The sequence below is a fragment of the Mizuhopecten yessoensis genome, unplaced genomic scaffold, assembly GCF_002113885.1.
Source record: "Mizuhopecten yessoensis strain PY_sf001 unplaced genomic scaffold, ASM211388v2 scaffold10829, whole genome shotgun sequence".
Classification (NCBI taxonomy): Eukaryota; Metazoa; Mollusca; class Bivalvia; order Pectinida; family Pectinidae; genus Mizuhopecten; species Mizuhopecten yessoensis.
The window spans coordinates 690382-712723 of NW_018408742.1; the positions used below are offsets into that span (position 1 = coordinate 690382).

General features: G+C 36.7%; 1 protein-coding gene across 8 annotated transcripts in view; it reads right to left on the reverse strand.

The window, feature by feature from the left end:
• The window catches only part of LOC110462776 (basement membrane-specific heparan sulfate proteoglycan core protein-like), a 182914-nt gene that overhangs the window by 112596 nt on the left and 47976 nt on the right, over window positions 1-22342 (reverse strand). For all 8 annotated transcript variants that reach the window (XM_021516932.1, XM_021516938.1, XM_021516937.1 and 5 more), the window contains one exon: window positions 19266-19417. In XM_021516932.1, coding sequence (XP_021372607.1) covers window positions 19266-19417 — 152 coding nt within the window. The remainder of the gene's footprint in view (window positions 1-19265; window positions 19418-22342) is intronic.

Below are 22342 nucleotides of genomic sequence, written 5' to 3' on the forward strand. Positions count from 1 at the left end.
AATCATATCACCTGTCTTAACTGAACCCTAATTAATCATATCACCTGTCTAAACTGAACCCTAATTTATCATATCACCTGTCTTAACTGAACCCTAATTTATCATATCACCTGTCTTAACTGAACCCTAATTAATCACACACCTGTCTTAACTGAACCCTAATGCATCATATCACCTGTCTTAACTGAACCCTAATAAATCATATCACCTGTCTTAACTGAACCCTAATTTATCATATCACCTGTCTTAACTGAACCCTAATTTATCATATCACCTGTCTTAACTGAACCCTAATTAATCATATCACCTGTCTTAACTGAACCCTAATTAGTCATATCACCTGTCTTAACTGAACCCTAACAAATCAGTGAAATCACAGCACATAATCTTGTAAGGTCTCACCGTATACACTGCTATGCAATTAAAAACTTTAAAAAAAAAATGAAAAACCTGCTTTTTCTGAGCAAAAACTATATAATCAGCCCTGTAAGTGTTGTGTTTAGTCAGGATTGCCATTCTTCTTGTGAACATTTAGTGAACAGCGTAGACTAGATTAGCACAACAGCTGGAGAGATGAGGAAGTAACTTACTGCACCCAATATCACTACAGTCTATCTCACTTCAAGTACTGCCCTAATTTGTTTCCATTGTGAAGGAAATGTCTCTCTTATCTTCACAGTTCTTACATCCTTTTACTTCACTTGAGGTATTTTCTCAGAAATTTTATGAAAGCACTTTCCAGTAAATAAAGATATAAAATACTTCTCTAATTACAACTAAATAAACTTTTCCTTTTTCCTAGATGCTATTAAAACAAATAACAGTGGGAAATACAGTTATATTCTGATGACAACTTTCCCTCCTTTCCAATCCAAAATTGTCTCCCCTGTTCAAAAGAGATGACCCCACTTTTTTGCGTTACCCTGGGTGGATCTTTCCCTTTCTTCAGGGTATAGGAAAGAGAAATCTCCAACCTTACATGAAATTCTTGATTGTCTGACTTTCAGCTAAGTCTAGAATCCCATCCTCAGGAAGGAAAGATATTTCTCTGCCCTACCATCAAGGTATGAAACATCTTGTTACCACCTGTATTTATTCAGCAATAAGACCATTACAGGTAATAAGCCCACTGATATATTTGACATGTTGAGCATAGTATCAGGCATGCAGGGCTTTTCTCTGGTTGTTTAGTATAGTTGAAATGCTAACAAATGCTATTTCATTGTCCTGCAAGCCCCTTCCCCTACTTTGAGTCATAGAGGTGTTAGCCCCTAGCCCTTTCACCCCTAGGTAACTTTAGTAGACTCTACCATACATTGACCTGGATGAGTCTACAGTGGTGAAAGGGTTATGCCTGAGCTTATTTTGCAGGACAAATACAGTAGTGTTTTCTTTAGACAATTTGGCAAAGAAAATAAGATGAGAGAAGGTAAAAAAGGTTGGATATTTTATATACGCTCAACTATAAAGCCACCTAATTAATTTGGACTTACTGTTACCACACATTATACATTCTACAAATAATTTCTGCCATTTACCAGATGATCACTTCTAAATGACATCTTAACAGAGCATTAGAACTTAACATTGGTGTAAGAAACCTCCTAACAGCTTCTCCATGCCAAGATTGTGGATCTGTCTCTACCGAACAACTTTATGCACCTATCAAATACAAGTGGTTTTCTCCTATGGGCTGTCCATTGTAAATCTCTCTGTTAATGCAGACTTAAGTTCTGTTGGGTAAGCTACAGTACATTGTCATGGCATGCTGGAAAGTGCAAATCAGCAAATTTAAATAACACTCAATTAGTAACAACTTGGGGGTGGAGACACAACGTCCCTGCAAGGAAGTCAGTTCCATAGTGGCAGTAGGGATCCTGGGGTGGACACCTTAATGGTATTCAACAGTGCTCATCAGGGAAAGCGGAGCAAATGAAACGAGAAATGATGAGCAACAACACCACTGAATCCGGTACAAAATGTAATGTTTGATTTACATCCTACGTGCTGACATGTTTTGGCCAAAGGGAGGCTCCATATTTGGCCGAAACATGTCAGCCCATAGGATGTCAATCAAACATTACATTTTGTACCAGATTCAGTGGTGTTGTTGCTCAATTATTTGTCCTCTCCTATTATCAATGCATCTGTCTATTAATGCATTCACCCCTGAAGACACATTTGAACTCTTTCGCTTCAAAGGTTGGAATAGTTCATTATGAAATTTCAGGGGTGAATGAATTAATCATTTCTTTGCTATTCTCAGCTTGTCCTGGATCTTTAACTTTCTCCTGCCAAGTTACTGTCAAATAACTGAAAATGGAAATGTTTTACCCCATCATAAAAATACTCAAACTTAGCGAAATATATCTTGAGACTATTTCTGAGCTTGATCAGGATATTGGTAGGTAGCTCTATAATAAGTTTGCCATTCCAAGGAGGCATACTAGTTTTGTATGTAGCTGATGATATAGACTGGCTACCTGCCCCTAAGTTTTAATGAAGAATTTCTCAACTGCATTTTACTACTAGCTTATCTCCCCCTAGTTTAGGACAAGTGATCAAAATTATCGTAGTTAAACCATTTTTCTAAATAATAGAATATCTATTTAGTATTCTAGAGACAGGGGGCCAGTCTGCTTATGATACAGTATATGATACAGTATGAGTACAGATAAAACCCTCTCCCCCTCCTCCTCACGTGAGGAGTAGGTGTTGGCAGAGGTTTACAGTAAGTATGCCCCTCCAGGGAGAATGAAGTTTAAGGAGAGGAAGAAGACCTCTAGCCACATGTTACCTGTTGTATGATGTGATTTACATCTAACAGTTGGGCGTGTAACGTCAGCTCTGCTCCCTTTAAGCCCATTTGCTTGTTCATGATGACCTAAGTACCAGATGTTTTCGTTGGAAACGTGTGAAAAAATAAATGGAATCTTTTACAGATCTGAGACATATCACTTTTGGTTTTACCATTAGAGTAACATTTAGTCCAAAGTATGGCTGCCATTAGAAACTGGTAAATGTCAGTGTAGTAAGTACCATGCTCAAGTTCCTTCATAAACTGTAACGTTTTCTACACTTTGTGTTTCAGCGGCAGATTTAGAGATATTCATGGCTTCATGATCCCGTCCCCTTCTTGCCCGGGAGTTTTTTCGAAAACCGATTTCCCCTATTTAGATAACCTCCAAGAAAGTTTCGACAGATTGGTTTCTTGATCAGTCATTGTTTTGTTTGAAGCTTTAACATCTTTGTAACAATTCAGTTTTACGATAATTACATCATACCATTTTGATTTGATTTTTTTCGATTACCAGATTTGGTCAATTATTTTTTCAGGTTTGTTGACAGCATCTGAACCACTGTGTGCTTGAAGTCATTAGTTCAACTCCTTTCATTTAGAGGGATAATCTTGAACCTTAGAACAATTTAATTTCACCTTGAAAATTTAAATACAGCTTAAGTTATCAACATCTTCCACAGCTGTCAATAAAAAAGTGTCAGTTTAAAATATCTTCAAACTTTAAAACCAAGATTCTGATACATTTTTCTAGTCATTTTTTCCCCCTAAATTTTCCTTTTCTAACATTCCAGAATGTTATCTCATTATTGGGAAATACATTAGCTGAAAAAGGCTCACATAAGTAGCAATAAAAGAATTCTATCAGAAGAAATATTTGATAGAACATGAGAGATTGTACAGAGTTGTCATAACGATGGAATTTCTACTGGAATAATAAGGTGCCAGTAAGCTATACCCCAGAACTAAGGTTAGCAAAGTATTGTTAGCATATAAAGTTATTCTAAAAAATGTCCTGTATTTTCTTTTTAAACATATGAAGGTATAATAGAAGCATTAACTTTTCCATAATATTCAAGAGAATATAAATGGATTGAAAATATGGAGCATATTTTTCAAAAAACAGCTAAACCAACTTTCATGAATTCACATTAAGCTGACAACTCTTAAAAGAAAGAAACAGAAGGCTACATTAAACTCATGACTTGTTAGCTTAACACTCAAAAAAAATATACTAATCTTCTGGAAAAAATATTTCATTACTTTCTTTATTTCAAAGGGTGATTTATAGACAAAAAAAGATAATAAATTTTCAAAGCCATCCATTTTTGACAATGATTGAATCACACAAGACTACAAAGAATTTTTGTTTAAATCAATTTTATATCAAATAAGCTGACTGGTCTCGGTCTAAGAAAGGGAAGGGTGGATCACAAACCATGTAACTCACTTATACTGGCTTCACAAACAAGACTGTAAGGTCAACTGCCATTGGTCACAAAAACACTTCAACTCGTTACTCCCCCTCAGACTAATTCGTATGGAAGGAGATCTGCAAGATGATTCAGGGAGGGTTTTTCCATGTATTTTCCACGTAAAATGCAAAACAGCGATAGTTTTCATGTGAAAAACATAACTTCTGTGTTGCACATCATTTTTATTTTTATGTAAAAAATATTTTAACGCTGCAGAGCCAAAGTGATCAAACATATACCCTGGTATTAATAACTGTCATGCCTTTCTAAGACACATTCACATATATATATTTCATTAACTTAAAACCTGATATTATTTAAAATCGAAAATTGTTAAAGCAAATTCAAATTTGTTGATAATTTTTTGTTGCTGAATAGTGCATTTTTATAGAACCCCAATTTAGTGTGAAACAGACCTAAGTTCAACTTCTGGTTCTCACTGACCAATACAGTTGTATGAAGTTAGATCATCCATCTGCACCATTACAAAATCCAATTACTGGAATCATTTCTTCTTTTCATTATTTCCTTGATTGATCCTCCCAATGTAGTTTATTTCACAGGTTCCCTTACTTTAAGTGCATGATAAAGTCTCTGTAATTTCTTACCACAAGGTAAGAGCCCCAATGATTCTGACATATTAAAACTAGTTTATTTCCCCTAAAATGTCATTTTGTTATACTTAGAAGTAATACATGTCAATGGGGATATGGATTTGACTGGGTAGATTTGTGGGATATATTCTATGGTGAAAGTCCAACTGGTACTTTATGAGCTTCAGTAATGAAGTGGAAACTCAAGTGTTGTTTCTTTAAATAAATTCTTCCTGTATTACATGCAGATAACACAAAATTATGTCTAGCATATGTCCTTCTCAGTATATATAACACTGGGAAACACATAGGTTTGATATTGCACAGTCTGCATCTATATCTCAGTAAATTCTTCAGTGAAAGTTCAATAGTGCAAAACACACCAAGAACGCTGGAGATTATATCCCATATTGCCTCTTACGAGTTGCAGTGTTTTTTCTCTGCATTTTCTGACAAGTGTCTATCGGCCTGTGTTGATACTGGAAGGGAAATCAGGGAAGCTCTTCGGTTGTATGACAGGAATGTTCGACTTGTAAGGCTGGCATGCCACACACTCCAGATTTTTGGTGCTTTCTGTAAAACTTCTACACTTGTAAGTAAATCCCTAGTCAGCATGTCTGAAGATGCTGCCACAATCTCTCCAACGGTAAAAGTAAACCCTGCTCCCTCTCATTACACTAGAATACACCCCCTGTTAAGTGTTATGTCTCCTTCATACAGAGTAAGAAAATCTGATAAGATTTGAAGAGATACCAAGTGTAATCTTTAGCAATCACATAACCAAGATAGATGTTTGAAGTGAAGTCTGATTTGAGAATTAATTTCATTCATACGTGTAACAAGTAACTTAGATCTGACAGGCTGGAAAATGTATATTCAGTTTATTTCTGGTCTGTATTTTATTATATCAAACTTGGCTGTAAACCTGATAGTGTGCACACTGATCATGCAACAAGTTATCCCAAGCATCTCTTACGGTTATCTTAATTCTTCACCCAGAAATATTTTCTCATTTTTTTTAAAAAATGAACAAGATTTGATATCAAGGCTGTATGCTGTGTACCTAAAATTAGCAATATTCAAATTAAAACAAGCAAGTTGCAAATGTGGCTAGATAATGCTAATTATATACTCCATGTTGATAAACTTCTGTCCAGTCTATCTACAAAATTTATCTTTATCCCCTAAAATGGTTTCAATTTTAGATTGTTCTCTGAAAATCGTGAATCCGATATCCAGGTAGCGAGCTTCCTACCTGCAACGAGCTAGACTCGCCAGGTGGGCGATAAAGTGTATGACCCAGTCTCGCCTGACACTTGGGGCAGGGTGGCCCTAAATCTTGGCCTTATCAGGGGATTAGAGCTTGGTGTCTGGGGGACAGACATTTTCATATCAACCTATTGTTACTCAGCTCAACCATCATAATACAGGATCAGGAAAAGTATACTACCTATCAAATGTTACTGAAATATTAAGTGACGGATAGCTTTTTTCAATTTATTCATCGCAATTTTCCGCAAGGGTGATCTTCTGTTTGCCTCCCATGATGTTTGAACGAAATATAATTCGCTTGCAGATTTGTGTTTTCGGCCCAGACCCAGACAGCATCCGCCCCATATTAAATGCATGTGTATGATTCAGAGTTGGTCATAAAAAATAAACCTGCATGGTTGTCATCATTGAAATATTATACTGTAGATCTATATAAACAAAGTGAAGTCAAAAACATTGTGCACTTTCTACTGTTCATTTAACCTTTATAATAAACAATTTCAATTCAAAATATTCAAAGTGCTTACAAAACACAAACAAATTTGAGTTTTATAGCATTTAATGTAAGTCATTTAGTTTATATAGATTTGATACAGGCGCATGCTTATATATAGAGCAGCAAAACGCCAGATTATAGTGATTAGTAAATGAACAGGGTATTTATGTCTGTAGAAACTTCTTTTTCACTAAAGCAGTTTAATAATGGTGATAGAATCAATAAGATCCTATAAAACATTTCACTTAGTATTCGGAACGGTACCGATTCCAAAACTTTGAACTTCACATTTTTTCTACCCTAGAATACATCAAGAGAAGAACAGACCATCAGCCAATTTCACCCACTAACCTCCTTCTACCCTCCCAACCAGAAATCCTGGATCTCTGTTGATCTGTAACATAGTAGGATTGATAAGACTGACCACAACATTAAGATGGATAAGGCTGACCACAACTTAAAGAAGAGACAGCTATTGAAGAAGTGGGCAAGCCAACAGAAACAACCCTTAAGAGTACAATAAGGTAAAAAACAAGACACTTTTGATGACACAGCTGCGTGTCTAGAAAACAGAATAGAAGTCTACAGTAGGGCTACTTCTGATCTTCATAACCAAATCTTAACCAATATAACACTGGTACTTCACTATAATGAGATGTCCTTGAGGTAATCATCCAGCTCCAGCTTTATTTTTATAACAAAGACGGAGATACTTTATAAACAGTCCTTGAAACTTAAGTCTCACCCATCACAAACGCCCACTTGAGCATCAAGAAGGCGGAGATCGTAAATCACGAAACAATGTTGCTCCAGACAAATGATTCATTTTATCAGACAAGAAATCAGGACTCTTGGAGTAGGAGTTCTCTGACAAATTGTGGCTGACATTTACTGGGTGCAGTCTGGAGATGGATTATGTAGAAGGGTGTTTGTTGATGATGATGCTGAAGTTGAAGCATTCCTGATGCACACAGCCAACTTAAAAATCGTATCAGGATTTTCTCCCTAATTGTGTATGGCATTTAACTTCGAAAAGTCCTTCGTTACCTATTCACCCCAAAATATACTAAAATGCGTAAATGTGGAATTTCCGTAGCCAAGCATTTCCTTGATTGTGCAGTAAAGGTTGTTTATCAGATTTTATTTTTTTTAGTACTTTATAACCCTTCATTATACCACCACAGAATGTTCAAACTGTCAGGTTTAGTTATCACATCCTTGGATTTTTGTCAACGATGCAATATTTAAGAAATGATCAACATATGTGCATGCATTATGATGGAATACATAACAAGGGTGAGAAAGTGTTGGAAAAATATATCGATTTTTTTTCTCTCAAAAAATCCAACATTTTTGAATCTCGAGTTATGTAAATAAATGTTCCCCACAATATGTAAACGTATGTAGATTTCATCTATTCTGTCACATCAAATGTAACTAGACTTAACTCCAAGTGTGAGCTTCATGGATACCCCATCTCCTTGGATATCTACAAAGGTTGAAGCCCACAGTGGCTAAGATATACTGTAGAAACCTGAATGATACTAAACTTAGAATTAGAGGTGATCATGAAGGTCAAAGATTAAACTGAGGTCACAGTGACCTTGTTTTAGAATGTGACACACCATATTTCAATGATGTACCTATATAGATATATAAACAAAGTTTGATGCTAATTCCTATAACAGCCGCTGAGATGTACTCCAAAAAAACATTTTTTGAGTACTTGAGGTCGAGGTTTGAGGTCATATAAGGGTCCAAGTGAAATTGTTTTAGTATTCAACATACCACCTTCCCATGATGTACATATAGCTATGTACAAAGTTTGAGCCCATTCGTAGTAGAGGGGACTAGATATGCTGCAGAATCTATAGTCAGCACAGACAAAGCAAAAATATTACCCCAAATTTGTCAAAGCAGGGGTATAATAGAGTGCATTTACATAAAGCAGCATATGACCAATATCATTAATAATTATATTTGGCCATTTCTTTACAAATGCCAAAGATTTGCCACATGGTTATGATATTTCCACTATGCCAGGGCAAGCTGTGGTCGTAATGTCATCCTGCAAAATGCAGTCTGTATATTTTTGCTATATAACGGTAGTTTTTGGAACATCATCATTACAGGTGCATGTATTAATGGGAGGCACATAATTTTGATGTTGTCCAATAACCCAAGGTTGTTGACCAATGAAAACAAATAGTTAGATCCCTGAACTGGTAGACTTTGCCTGACTATATGTTGGGTCCATGAACTTGGAATCATGCAATATTTTGAGCTTTCTCATCCAATCAAAGTAATTACACTGCTTGCGAAAGACCAACTTCTTCTTCTTCTCCTAGGTATCCTATGGTAGAAGAACCAGTGACGTTGGTCACTTTAGGAATCACACAATATGGTTTTCGCAGTTGAGGTAAGGCCTATTCGTGCCATGGGAGACGATCGCGATAGACCTATTTAAGTAGTTAATACCCAGTAGCTGGCACTTTAGGTGATGTTCAACATTCTTGATAAAGTCCAGTGCACACTTGAATACTTGTAAATATCCACTAGATTTTCCCATGTACCATCTAATGATGCAAATGTCTCTGTCAATCTGTTCCAATGATTACACTGTTTTGACTTTTTTAACTAGAAAATTGCTACAAGTGCCCTTTCAAATCAATTACCGTGTCCTTCTTCACAACACAAATTGCTAATACTTCTATTTTCAATTTGACGTAAAATACAACATAGATGACCCTCATTTTAGTCCTGATAATGATGTGATGATTAGGATCTTAGCCCCATATGATAAGATTTTCAATGTACGCAGTGCATCTTGTAGGGACATTTTGTGGCCTTAAAACCCATTTTGGATCAAACAATTGCACTAGATATAGACCATGGGATACAATAAGACATTGCAATAACCATTAAAACCGAAAAAGTTCAGAAACTAAGGGGCCAAAAAAACAGACTTTTAGGCACTCATCCTTAACCCTTTCAGCACTGTAGATTGTTATGGACTTGTCCATATCAATGCATGGTAATGTCTATCAAAGTTACATAGGGGAGAAAGGGTTAATCTCAACCATTGATTTGGAAGAGTTCAAATATATCTTCAGGGGTGAATGAGTTAAGTCACCAATTTATCTGAATTCCACTTTTCGAGGTGGTAGTACATATTTTTCACTGAGATTTAGGACTTAACATTGATAATTAAAATCTCAAGAGAACAGAAAAAAAAACATGTAAACATTTGCCCCATTTAAAGACAATCACTGCAGACAAGACGAAATAAGCAGACCTCCTTTTTGAGAATTTGAACAAATTTCACGAAGATATCTTTTAATATAGTAATTTTCCTGTTAATTGCATCAGGTACAAACATCTGTAAGAGTAAAGCACAAGTTGAAGGATCAAGATGTTATAGTATAAACATATATGAACCTCGAACATCTATGACGCATATATCTCTTGCCTAAACAAGCAATGCTCAATGGATATGTTTGAAAATGATACCCGAGAAGGGCATGTATATCATCATAGATACGACCTTCCTGATCCTGTCTGAAGATTTCCTATTGAAAAACCATGAAACATCTTGACCGACTATAACACATGTCTAAACACATCATACAACGAAATATCAAAACTCCACTTTTCTTTCAGCGGTTGTTGGTCAATTATCTCAGCCCTATATCCAGTGGATAATGATGTTTATGTAACGTATGTAGGTATTTTGCAGCCTGCCAGGCCGGCTCTACATGTACACCTGTCGGGGATGCCTCTGTTACCGATTTTTATACAAGATACTGCACCAAATGTAGCAAATGAATGTTTAGTGCTTGTTCTGTGTAGTACACAGGGTATTGTAAAGCTCTGGATCGCCTAAATAACGAGATCAGTACAAAACACATTCACCTCAAAGCAAGGTCTTGGTACATCTTTCAGCGTCTTTCAAATTTTTTAAATCCTCCAACAAATGAAATTACAAGAATGCCATAGGTGTGGATGTGTCGCCTGCGCAGGCAAGCTTACTGAGATTATGAAGATGGGATCTATTTATATTAACGATGACTCCGAGCAACCCAAGGGATGTTGAGTTATCGCTAAGAAACCTTGTTTCGGATAACCCAACCAATATGGATGCAGACGTTGACAAAGTAATACAGAAAGCACTTTATGAAGTCTGAGCTCAGTCGACCAAAAAATCACACCAAGTTATCGCTTGGAAACAGATTTTTTATCAATAGTGACGGTGACCTTGACCTTTGACCTTCGGACCTGACCAGCAATCCCAAGTAAGCACTTTTAGTAAGTAAGCACTGTTTGAAGTTTGAGTTCAATCAACCCAAGGGAACTCAAGTTATCGCACGGAAACCTTGTTTTGGACCTTGCAGGCATCACAAAAAGTAAACACACATACATGTCTCATAAATGAAATTTGATAAAAATAAATATTATACAGTGCCCATGAGTTTCTGTCGAATAATTACTGTGAATTTAGTTCCGAGAAAGTCCAGGAGTTGTTGTTGACATAAGTTACATTTTGTTGTAACGAGAGCCCTAAAGTTTCTGCCAATATGATTTAAAATACATTATCTTCAGGATAAAACAAAGTGATCCACACTATTCTGTTAAAAGAAGTTATTGATTATCAGAACACTTTTGTTTCAACACCTGAATGATATGTTCAGATAAAATTTGAACAATCAATATTTTCATACAAATTATTTAAATGGAAACAGAAGATACAAGTCCTGGTTATCGAAATGATCACCTTGAGGTGAAGAAAAATGTCTAGCTAATTAAGACTGATATAACAGGATGAAATGAAATTAGAAAAATTCCTATCTGTTTAATCAAACAAATCAATGGCCTAAGTGTTCATTGTCAGGGTTAGATCAATGGGATATGGTCAAGTCACATATTAGTACACAACGTTGGTGTTTATCACTACAATTACAGTAATGGGATACAGCTGAGTTATATATTCCATAGCCACATATCGGTACACAGCCTGGGTGTTTATGGCTAGTAATATGGTAATGGGATACGTCCAAGTTAATTATATATTCCATAGCCACATATCAGTACTCAGCCTGGGTGTTTATGGCTAGTAATATGGGAATGGGATATGGCCAAGTTATATATTCCATATTCCATAGCCACATATCAGTACACAGCCCGGGTGTTTATGGCTAGTAATATGGTAACGGGATACGGCCAAGTTATATATTCCATATTCCATAGCCACATATCAGTACACAGCCTGGGTGTTTATGGCTAATAATATGGTAATGGGATACGGCTGAGTTATATATTCCATAGCCACATATCAGTACACAATCTGGGTGTCTATGGCTAGTAATATGGTAATGGGATACGGCCAAGTTAATTATATATTCCATAGCCACATATCAGTACACAGCCTGGGTGTTTATGGCTAGTAATATGGTAACGGGATACGGCCAAGTTATATATTCCATATTCCATAGCCACATATCTGTACACAACCTGGGTGTTTATGGCTAGTAATATGGTAATGGGATATGGCCAAGTTATATATTCCATATTCCATAGCCACATATCAGTACACAATCTGGGTGTTTATGGCTAGTAATATGGTAACGGGATACGGCCAAGTTATATATTCCATATTCCATAGCCACATAACAGTACACAGCCTGGGTGTTTATGGCTAGTAATATGGGAATGGGATACGGCCCAGTTATATATTTCCTAGCCACATATCAGTACACAGCCTGGGGGTTTATGGCTAGTAATATGGTAACGGGATTCGGCCAAGTTATATATTCCATATTCCATAGCCACATAACAGTACACAGCCTGGGTGTTTATGGCTAGAAATATGGTAATGGGATACAGCTAAGTTATATATTCCATAGCAACATATCGGTACACATCCTGGGTGTTTATGGCTAGTAATATGGTAACGGGATTCGGCCAAGTTATATATTCCATATTCCATAGTCACATATCAGTACACAGCCTGGGTGTTTATGTCTAGTAATATGGGAATGGGATATTGCGAAGGTCTATATTCCATATTCCATAGCCACATATCAGTACGCAATCTGGGTGTTTATGGCTAGTAATATGGTAACGGGATAGGGCCAAGTTATATATTCCATATTCCATAGCCACATATCTGTACACAACCTGGGTGTTTATGGCTAGTAATATGGCAATGGGATATGGCCAAGTTATATATTCCATATTCCATAGTCACATATCAGTACACAGCCTGGGTGTTTATGGATAGTAATATGGTAATGGGATACGGCCAAGTTATATATTCCATAGACACATATCAGTACACAGCCTGGGTGTTTATGGATAGTAATATGGTAATGGGATACGGCCAAGTTATATATTCCATAGCCATATATCAGTACACAGCCTTGGTGTTTATGGCTAGTAATATGGTAATGGGGTACGGCCAAGTTATATATTCCATAGCCACGTATCAGTACACAGCCTGGGTGTTTATGGCTAGTAATATGGTAATGGGATACAGCTAAGTTATATATTCCATAGCCACATATCGGTACACAGCCTGGGTGTTTATGGCTAGTAATATGGTAACGGGATACGGCCAAGTTATATATTTCATAGCCACATATCAGTACACAGTCTGGGTGTTTATGGCTAGTAATATGGTAACGGGATACAGCCAAGTTATATATTCCATAGCCACATATCAGTAAACAGCCTGGGTGTTTATGGCTAGTAATATGGTAACGGGAAACAGCCAAGTTATATATTCCATAGCCACATATCGGTACACAGCCTGGGTGTTTATGGCCAGTAATATGGTAACGGGATACGGCCAAGTTATATATTCCATAGCCACATATCAGTAAACAGCCTGGGTGTTTATGGCTAGTAATATTGTAATGGGATACGGCCAAGTTATATATTTCATAGCCGCATATCAGTACACAGCCTGGGTGTTTATGGACAGTAATATGGTAATGGGATACGGCCAAGTTATATATTTCATAGCCGCATATCAGTACACAGCCTGGGTGTTTATGGCTAATAATATGGGAATGGGATACGGCCAAGTTATATATTTCATAGCCGCATATCAGTACACAGCCTGGGTGTTTATGGCTAATAATATGGGAATGGGATACGGCCAAGTTATATATTTCATAGCCGCATATCAGTACACAGCCTGGGTGTTTATGGACAGTAATATGGTAATGGGATACGGCCAAGTTATATATTCGATAGCCACATATCAGTACACAGCCTGGGTGTTTATGGCTAATAATATGGGAATGGGATACGGCCAAGTTATATATTTCATAGCCACACATCAGTACACAGTCTGGGTGTTTATGGCTAGGAATATGGTAATCAGATACGGCCAAGTTCTATATTCCATAGCCACATATCAGTACACAGCCTTGGTGTTTATGGCTAGTAATATGGTAATCAGATACGGTCAAGTTATATATTCCATAGCCACATATCAGAACACAATCTGGGTGTCTATGGCTAGTAATATGGGAATGGGATACGACTGAGTTATATATTCCATAGCCACATATCAGAACACAATCTGGGTGTCTATGGCTAGTAATATGGGAATGGGATACGACTGAGTTATATATTCCATATCCACATATCAGTACACAGCCTGGGTGTTTATGGACAGTAATATGGTAATGGGATACGGCCAAGTTATATATTCGATAGCCACATATCAGTACACAGCCTGGGTGTTTATGGCTAGTAATATGGTAATCAGATACGGCCAAGTTATATATTCCATAGCCACATATCAGTACACAACCTGGGTGTTTATTACTATAAATACGGTAATGGAGTACTATTCCATTACCACATATCGGTACATAACCTGGGTGTTTTTAAATATAAGTACAGTAATGGGATACGGCTGAGTTACATTTCCATAGCCACATATCGGTATACAAACTCCCCACAATTCCTGCCTACACCAGTAAACTGTATATTACATAACATCCTATTACTTTTTTTTCCAACTTCCTGTCTGCATCATCTAACTCCATATGACATCATCTATTCACCCCCTCCTCCCCTTGCAATTTCCTCATACATGGATAGACAGTTATGTTTAATTACTCATTTTAGACACGTCCAGGTACATAGTGCAAACAAATTGTTGCTCAGGAAATTCCAATAAAGCTGAATTACCAGTTTATTTATTGGCCATAAACAACTTTTATAATATGAAGTACAATGCATAAGAGAACAGGTGCTTAGATTTCATCCCTATAGAAAGCTGATATTTTGGTCAGGTGTTCAACTTTTACTTTTGATTTTTGAATTACTGAGGGAGTGTGATACTTCAGTGAATATCCTGAAAGTGCCTTAGTGGTACAAACACAATTTCACAGCGATGCTACACCTGTTTATAAAGTTCCATCAAACTTCCCCAAGTGATTCATAATGTAATAAACATGAAAACAGTTATTTCACCATCAATTTGTGCTGATTATGCAAGTTTTTTTTATCACCTGCTGCTATTCCCATGTGGTAAAACCTACTTTTGAGTCATATTACTTACATATTCATGTTTTTGAGTTTCTGAAAATACCCAAGATTGTTAACGTTATTCTAAAATTTCCGGAGTTTATAAACTTTCATCAGCCATTGCACTTGAGTTACCTGCAGGTACACAGATGCAAATGTTAAGGTATCAAAGTTGTAAATGACTTTTCACTTATCGGTCAATATTTCTGAGTTACACAGGAGTTACGTTTCAGAAGTCAAATGAATTTATTAACACAACTTTCACTTCTCCCCGAGTTATACAGGTGTTAATTTTCAGAAGTCATACAGATGTGTTACTCATCTATCACTATACCAGTGTAACGTTTCAGAAGTCATACAAATTTGTTACTGATTTGTTACTTTTCCTGAGTTTTACAGGTGTTAGTTTCAGAAATTGTACATGTTTGTTACTCATTTTTCACTATTTTTGAGTAACACCGGTGTAAAGATTCATAAATTGCACAAGTTTGTTAACATTCACCTGTCTGTGTGCCTTAGTTACGTAGGTGTGGTATGATGACTGAGTTTCTACCTGTAGCCAACAGGTAAATGTCAAAGGCTGTGTCATTGTTTGGACCATCTCTGATCTCCCTACCTCTGGGCTCACCTGAAAGCTCGTTAGTGACAGTAATCCACCCTGACCTCTATAAATCACACACAAACTACTAAAGACAAAAACCTCAAACTTTTCACTTGACTACGGTAAAGTGTAGTCTCGGCACATTCATAGCCATGCACTAATGTTTGATGTTGTTTCTGACTCAAACTATTTAAAACTAAGCTTTTAACTCTTAATTAATTATCATCGAGTGACATCTGGTTTACACTAGCAATCCTAAACCTCAAACAAGTTTACAGTGTGAAAAACGAAAAGACTTAAACAAGATTTACAGTGAACATCAAGGTTAGGGAGAGTGATTGGTTTTGTTTGTTTGTGTTAAAATACGCCTATTAACAGCTATGGTTGTAAGTCCTATTAACAGCTATGGTTGTAAGTCCTATTAACAGCTATGGTTGTAAGTCCTATTAACAGCTATGGCTGTAAGTCCTATTAACAGCTATGGTTGTTTAAGGATGTGCCAAGTTTTGGTGGTGGAGGAAAGCCGGAGCTCCAAGAAAACAAGAATTCCACGGAAGTGGATGTGTCGCCTGCGCAGGAAGCTGGGAGATTATGAAGAAATAGATATACTTTTCATTTTAAGAAATAATGTTAAAAGTAAGCAATAATCATAGATTATGTTTTTGGATGGCATCATTTTGTTATATAATCTGTTATGCTGGGAAATATAATCTGTTATTCTGGGAAGAATACTCTGAGTTTTAAGGAACTTGCTATGGATACTCATTGTTTCAATTCCAAGTTTAATTTGTATGATTTGTCGGATGGTTTCCCATAAATAAATGAATAAACTTGTGGATTATTATGTTAAACAGCTAGTGTTGTCAATAACATTTGGAGTAAGACGGCATTTCAGAGGTATACACGGTGGGTCAAGTGGTAGATCGAAGCCGTCCAGTATAGTTTTAGTGAAGTTTCTATCTAGAGTAACAGTGACCTTGACCTTTGACCTTCGGACCTGAAAAGCAATCCCAAGCAAGCACTTTTGGTAAGGAAGCACTGCATGAAGTTTGAGTTTGATCGGCCCAAGGAAACTAAGTTATCACACAAAAACAGATTTTCTATTTATAGTGACAGTGACCTTGACCTTTGACCTTCAGACCTGAAAAGCAATCCCAAGCAAGCAGTTTTGGTAAGGAAGCACTGCATGAAGTTTGAGTTTGATCGGCCCAAGAAAACTCAAGTTATCGCACGAAAACCTCTGTTCAGCCGCCACCGCCGACAGAGCGATACCTATGTGTCACCAGCTTTTCGCAGGCGACACAAAAACCACCAACCTATGGCCAGTACCTGGCGACTGCCCAACATAGGCCTTAAACCTGCTACCCAGTGGTGGATGGCTAGTGGTAGCAGATTGTCACACGTGCACGCCTTAACCACTTGGCCACCGCGGCCCTAGGGAGAGTGAAGTCATTATTTGTATATTCACCACAAATCATTATTGTAAATCACTATATTTTTCATGACATTAATTTTTTACCATTTTTTTCATTATTCACAAAGTGACATGTCTACAAATTTAAATCCTCTACAATTGCTCATTCCAGAGATAAGTAGACGCATAAAACCTACAGGCAAATTCTGCAAAATAAAAATACATGCGAAAAAAAATAATTATTTACAGTAACCTGGGCTTCACACTTTGCATATTGCAAAAAAAAATGTTTTAAATACCGTATATCAGCTTGTAAATAACATTTGTGGTTTAACAAAACAGCCTAATCATATGTTTAATGAATAGATATTCTCCTCCATATAGATACCTGCCTTAGAGATCACCTGTCCGTAACTGACTGTTAAAAGAATTCCCTGTAATTACAGTCAGACCTGCCTCCGAGACGGTCTGGTTCACATCTATCTAAATAGCCGTCTAAATAGTCCCAATAACTTCACTGGAACCTGCCTACAGAGACCACATCATTTCTAGCTAACATATTCCCTGTAACTAATTATAACCTGCCTTACAAGACAGTGTATCATTTCTAGCTATTTACATATTCCCTTAACTAACCTGCCTACGGAGACCACATCATTATCAGTGATTTACATATCCCCTGTAACTCTAACCTGCATACGGAGACCACATCATTATTAGTTATTTACATATTCCCTGTGACTAACCTGTCTATGGAGACCACATCATTATCTGTTATTTACATATTCCCTGTACCTCTAACCTGTCTACGGAGACAACATCATTATCAGTTATTTTCATATTCCCTGTAACTAACCTGACTACGGAGACCACATCATTATAAGTTATTTACATATTCCCTGTACCTCTAACCTGTCTACGGAGACAACATCATTATCAGTTATTTCCATATTCCCTGTAACTCTAACCTCCCTACGGAGACCACATCATTATTAGTTATTTACATATTCCCTGTACCTCTAACCTGTCTACGGAGACAACATCATTATCAGTTATTTTCATATTCCCTGTAACTAACCTGACTACGGAGACCACATCATTATAAGTTATTTACATATTCCCTGTGACTAACCTGTCTATGGAGACCACATCATTATAAGTTATATACATATTCCCTCTAACTCTAACCTGTCTACGGATACCACATCATTATCAGTTATCTACATATTCCCTGTAACTAAACTGTCTACGGAGAACACATCATTATCAGTTATTTCCATATTCCCTGTAACTCTAACATGCCTACGGAGACCACATCACTATCAGTTATTTACATACTCCCTGTAACTAACCTGTCTACAGAGACCACATCATTATCAGTTAGTTACATATTCCCTGTATCTCTAACCTGTCTACGGAGACAACATCATTATCAGTTATTTACATATTCGCTGTAACTAACCTGTCTACAGAGACCACATCATTATCAGTGATTTACATATCCCCTGTAACTCTAACCTGCATACGGAGACCACATCATTATCAGTTATTTACATATTCCCTGTAACTAACCTGTCTACCAAAACCACATCATTACCAGTTTAAATATTCCCTGTAACTTCCCTCAGAAACCACTTGTCCACACTACCAGGTTAAGAATTCCCAAACCATCGACAGGTTGACATAATGAGTGCCTATCTATAAAAGAACATTATAACTTTATATTGTTAACATATTGCACTCTTATTTTCGCTATATTTGAGGCATGAAAAACTATGCGAACCTTGCAGATTTCTGCCATTTTGATAATAAAAGTTGGTTCTTCACTACTAAGTGTAGATAGAGTTTAAGTTATAGTACTGTTAACTATAAATTGACATTCATGAAATTGCAGCAAAATTGTTCCTGAAATAAAACCAAAAATCTTTTAGCCTTGAAATTAAAACAACTAACACAGTAACATAATTGCTGCTCAAGAAGCTGAAAATGAAAATCCAAGTATTTATTTCACAATGAATTTAAAATATTTGATACCATAAAATGCAACACTGACTTGCTGAAACATTAAAGACTTACCTTGCAATGGTCTGAACTTGAATCCGACGGGACTGACCCGATAAGGAGCTATACTTCCACTGTTAACCGCACTTAATAATGTATTGTACAACCGCATACGATCATAGTTCTTTTCCGTCACAAGGTCGAAGGTGACAACCAAAGATCCAGGACTGAAAACCACGAAAATCAAAAATTTTAGACAGAGATTTTTATGCAACATGACGAGTCTCCAATGTCACTGTGTGTGCATCGCTGTGCTAAACAGTGCTAGGCGATAACTTTACACGATTTTTTTATGCTGTGTCTTAAACCTGTGATCTTGAATTCATCCCCCTTAGCTACTGTTCAGAGATGGAAAGAATTATGAATAATGACCAAGGTCTTTCTCCAGCTGCTCGAGGTGCTAAGCTAGACTGCTACTCCAGCACGGGCCGACACACTGTCATCACGAAAATACGCGTATTATATTATAAAACTTGTCACTTATCTCGAAAAGCATGAATGTAATAGTTGAAAGGCTGTCCTTTTACACCCTGGCCTTTTTTTAAATTTCAATTACAGCTAGTTTTATTTTGTTTGATGGGCAGACACCACTTAGATCCATGCGCTTCAAATGTCAGCCAATTAGGAGGGCAAACAACATTATTAGCATGCAATCTCTCCATTCATCATCGGCCCATGCTACAGAATATCGAGTAAATTGTCGGGGACGTCATGCAGAAAATTTGATCTCTGATCTAAACAATGTACAATAGAAATTAAAACCGTTATTGCAAAATGAAACCATTTTTTTCTTCAATGAGTGTGTGCTTAATTAGGGAATAGAAACGTTTGAAGATGGAAAGCTTTTCATTTTTTTGAACAGTTTTGTTTACACAAAAGGATAATCTAACATCTCATGATGCCCAAAGCTAAGAGAAATTTCATGATGGGTTAGTATAGAGGGTAACAGGAAATTTAATCTGTGTCCTTTTTCAAGACAAGTGTTTGACGGCATTGTCCAAATGTAACTCATCTCCAGTTCAAACAGCTACAAATCATGGGAGGTATTTTGTTCTGTTGTTGTCCATGTCATAAACAGCCACAGGTCTTTGACCACAGAGGTTTATAATGAAGTCACTGATCCTTGATGTTAGACTAGCCGCTGTTCAACAGCCACGCACAAAGAGAAACAATGCTTATTGTACAGTCACAGTATAGCAGATTTATTTTAAACAGTTGGTAAATATTGCAAACTAATTTTTGAAAACAAAGCCATGTTATTTCCCTTGATAACTAATTGTCTTGAAAATATAGGTCACCGTGACCTAGTTTTAGTGTACAACACACTTCATGTTTTAAGTATTGTAATCCTGCATGGAAATGTAAAAAAACTATGGCCTGGACCTTGTTCGTTGTGCAATTCGCCTTTAAGACAAGATTTAAATATGACCATCAACCTGCCGTAAAAATACACGTGAATTTTGGCCAGTTTCACACTTGGTTGTTACGATACCTGCCTGCATAGCTCATACAATGATTCTTATAATTAGGTATTGAAGGTAGAAACACAACATTTAGTACCATTTACACGTATACGCCCAAATATGGCCATCCTACAGTTTTTCAATATTAACAGAAACTTAAAACAAAATGCTGACTTTATTTCTGAATTCCAGATTCAAATCTATCTCGGTATGCTGAAGGAACTCTTAAATCATTAACAAATTAGCAACTAAGTAATTTGCTTTTTTACACAAAACTTTGAAAAGAACAGATACTTTCAGTAAGATTCTTGAAGGATATCTTCAAATGCAGTGATATCATCAGAGGCATTTCAGTAGAAGTTTTAACCCTCTCACCACTGATGACCTTTATGGACTCATCCCAATCAATGCATGGTAGAGTCTACTAAAGTTAAATAGCGGTAAAGGGGTTAAATGGGATCAGAGATCACTTCCAATGGTCAGTCAAATACGAGTAAAGCTCTTCCTTAACCCAGATTTATACATACAACGGTTGAAGATAGTGATAAATCTGTTTTCTAAATTGAAACAAAGGTATTTCTTTGCTGATATCTCAAGAAATATTTAGATGTATTGAATTGAGAATCATTCACATTTGAGTATTTTACAGCCTCAAAATCATTATATGTGCTGCTATAACTAGATTTTGGTGGTATTTAATTTTTAAAAAAAAAAATGTTTTCGAATAACAACACGTAGTCCCTGTCTTCCTCCCTAAGCCAGCCCTGAGCTCTGCCCGAGCTGGGAGTAAGAGAGCTCTAGCCTGTCTCTGTGGTATGTCTAAATGCCAATAAAAAGGTTTGAAATTCACACACATCAGCAGATCTCATTCAGTATGAAGAGCCCTAGTGTGATGGTTTTATAGCCGGGTTATTACTTTGGTATGACTAAATATTTAACTTCCAAAACTTGTGGCATTCTGTGACTGTCTGTGTTATCCTCATGGAGAGATTTTCTCTGGGCCTACAGCTTGTTTGTTTGTTTGTTTGAGTGCTTTTAACTTGCTGAAGACCACTTCACTACCCAGTACAGTCTGTCTCCTGTGGTTTTATACCTTTTTACAATCAGTTTCAATTTTTATCTTCAGGGTTTTTTAACAAAGTTTTAGCCATAATCAAAAGAAAGTGACCAAAGGCTCCTAAAGGTATATGTTCCCACCCCACTTTTTCACCACATTTTGACTTTAGCCTTTCCAGATACAGTCCCATCAAAGACACATACATAGATAGTTTCTACCACCTGGTCATGAAAAACATATCTCTCAAGTTTCATAAGAAAAGGATGTTTATTGTTAATTTAGAAGTAATTGTCTGGACATTCCTAACAATTATTTGACATTTGACCCCTTGACCTGACATTGATCTTTATGGGGTTCAGACATGAACATTTTGAGTGACAAACATCTGGTCTTTAACAACAAATCTTTGGAGTTTCATTGAAAAACATTTGATCCAGAAAATCATTACCATGACTTGACCTTTGACCCTTTGCCCTAACCTTGACCTTTAATATTTCAGACCTGTTACATGACCCACTTAGTGGTCATAATAAACACTAGAAAAGGTATTGACGGACACATGCACTGATGAA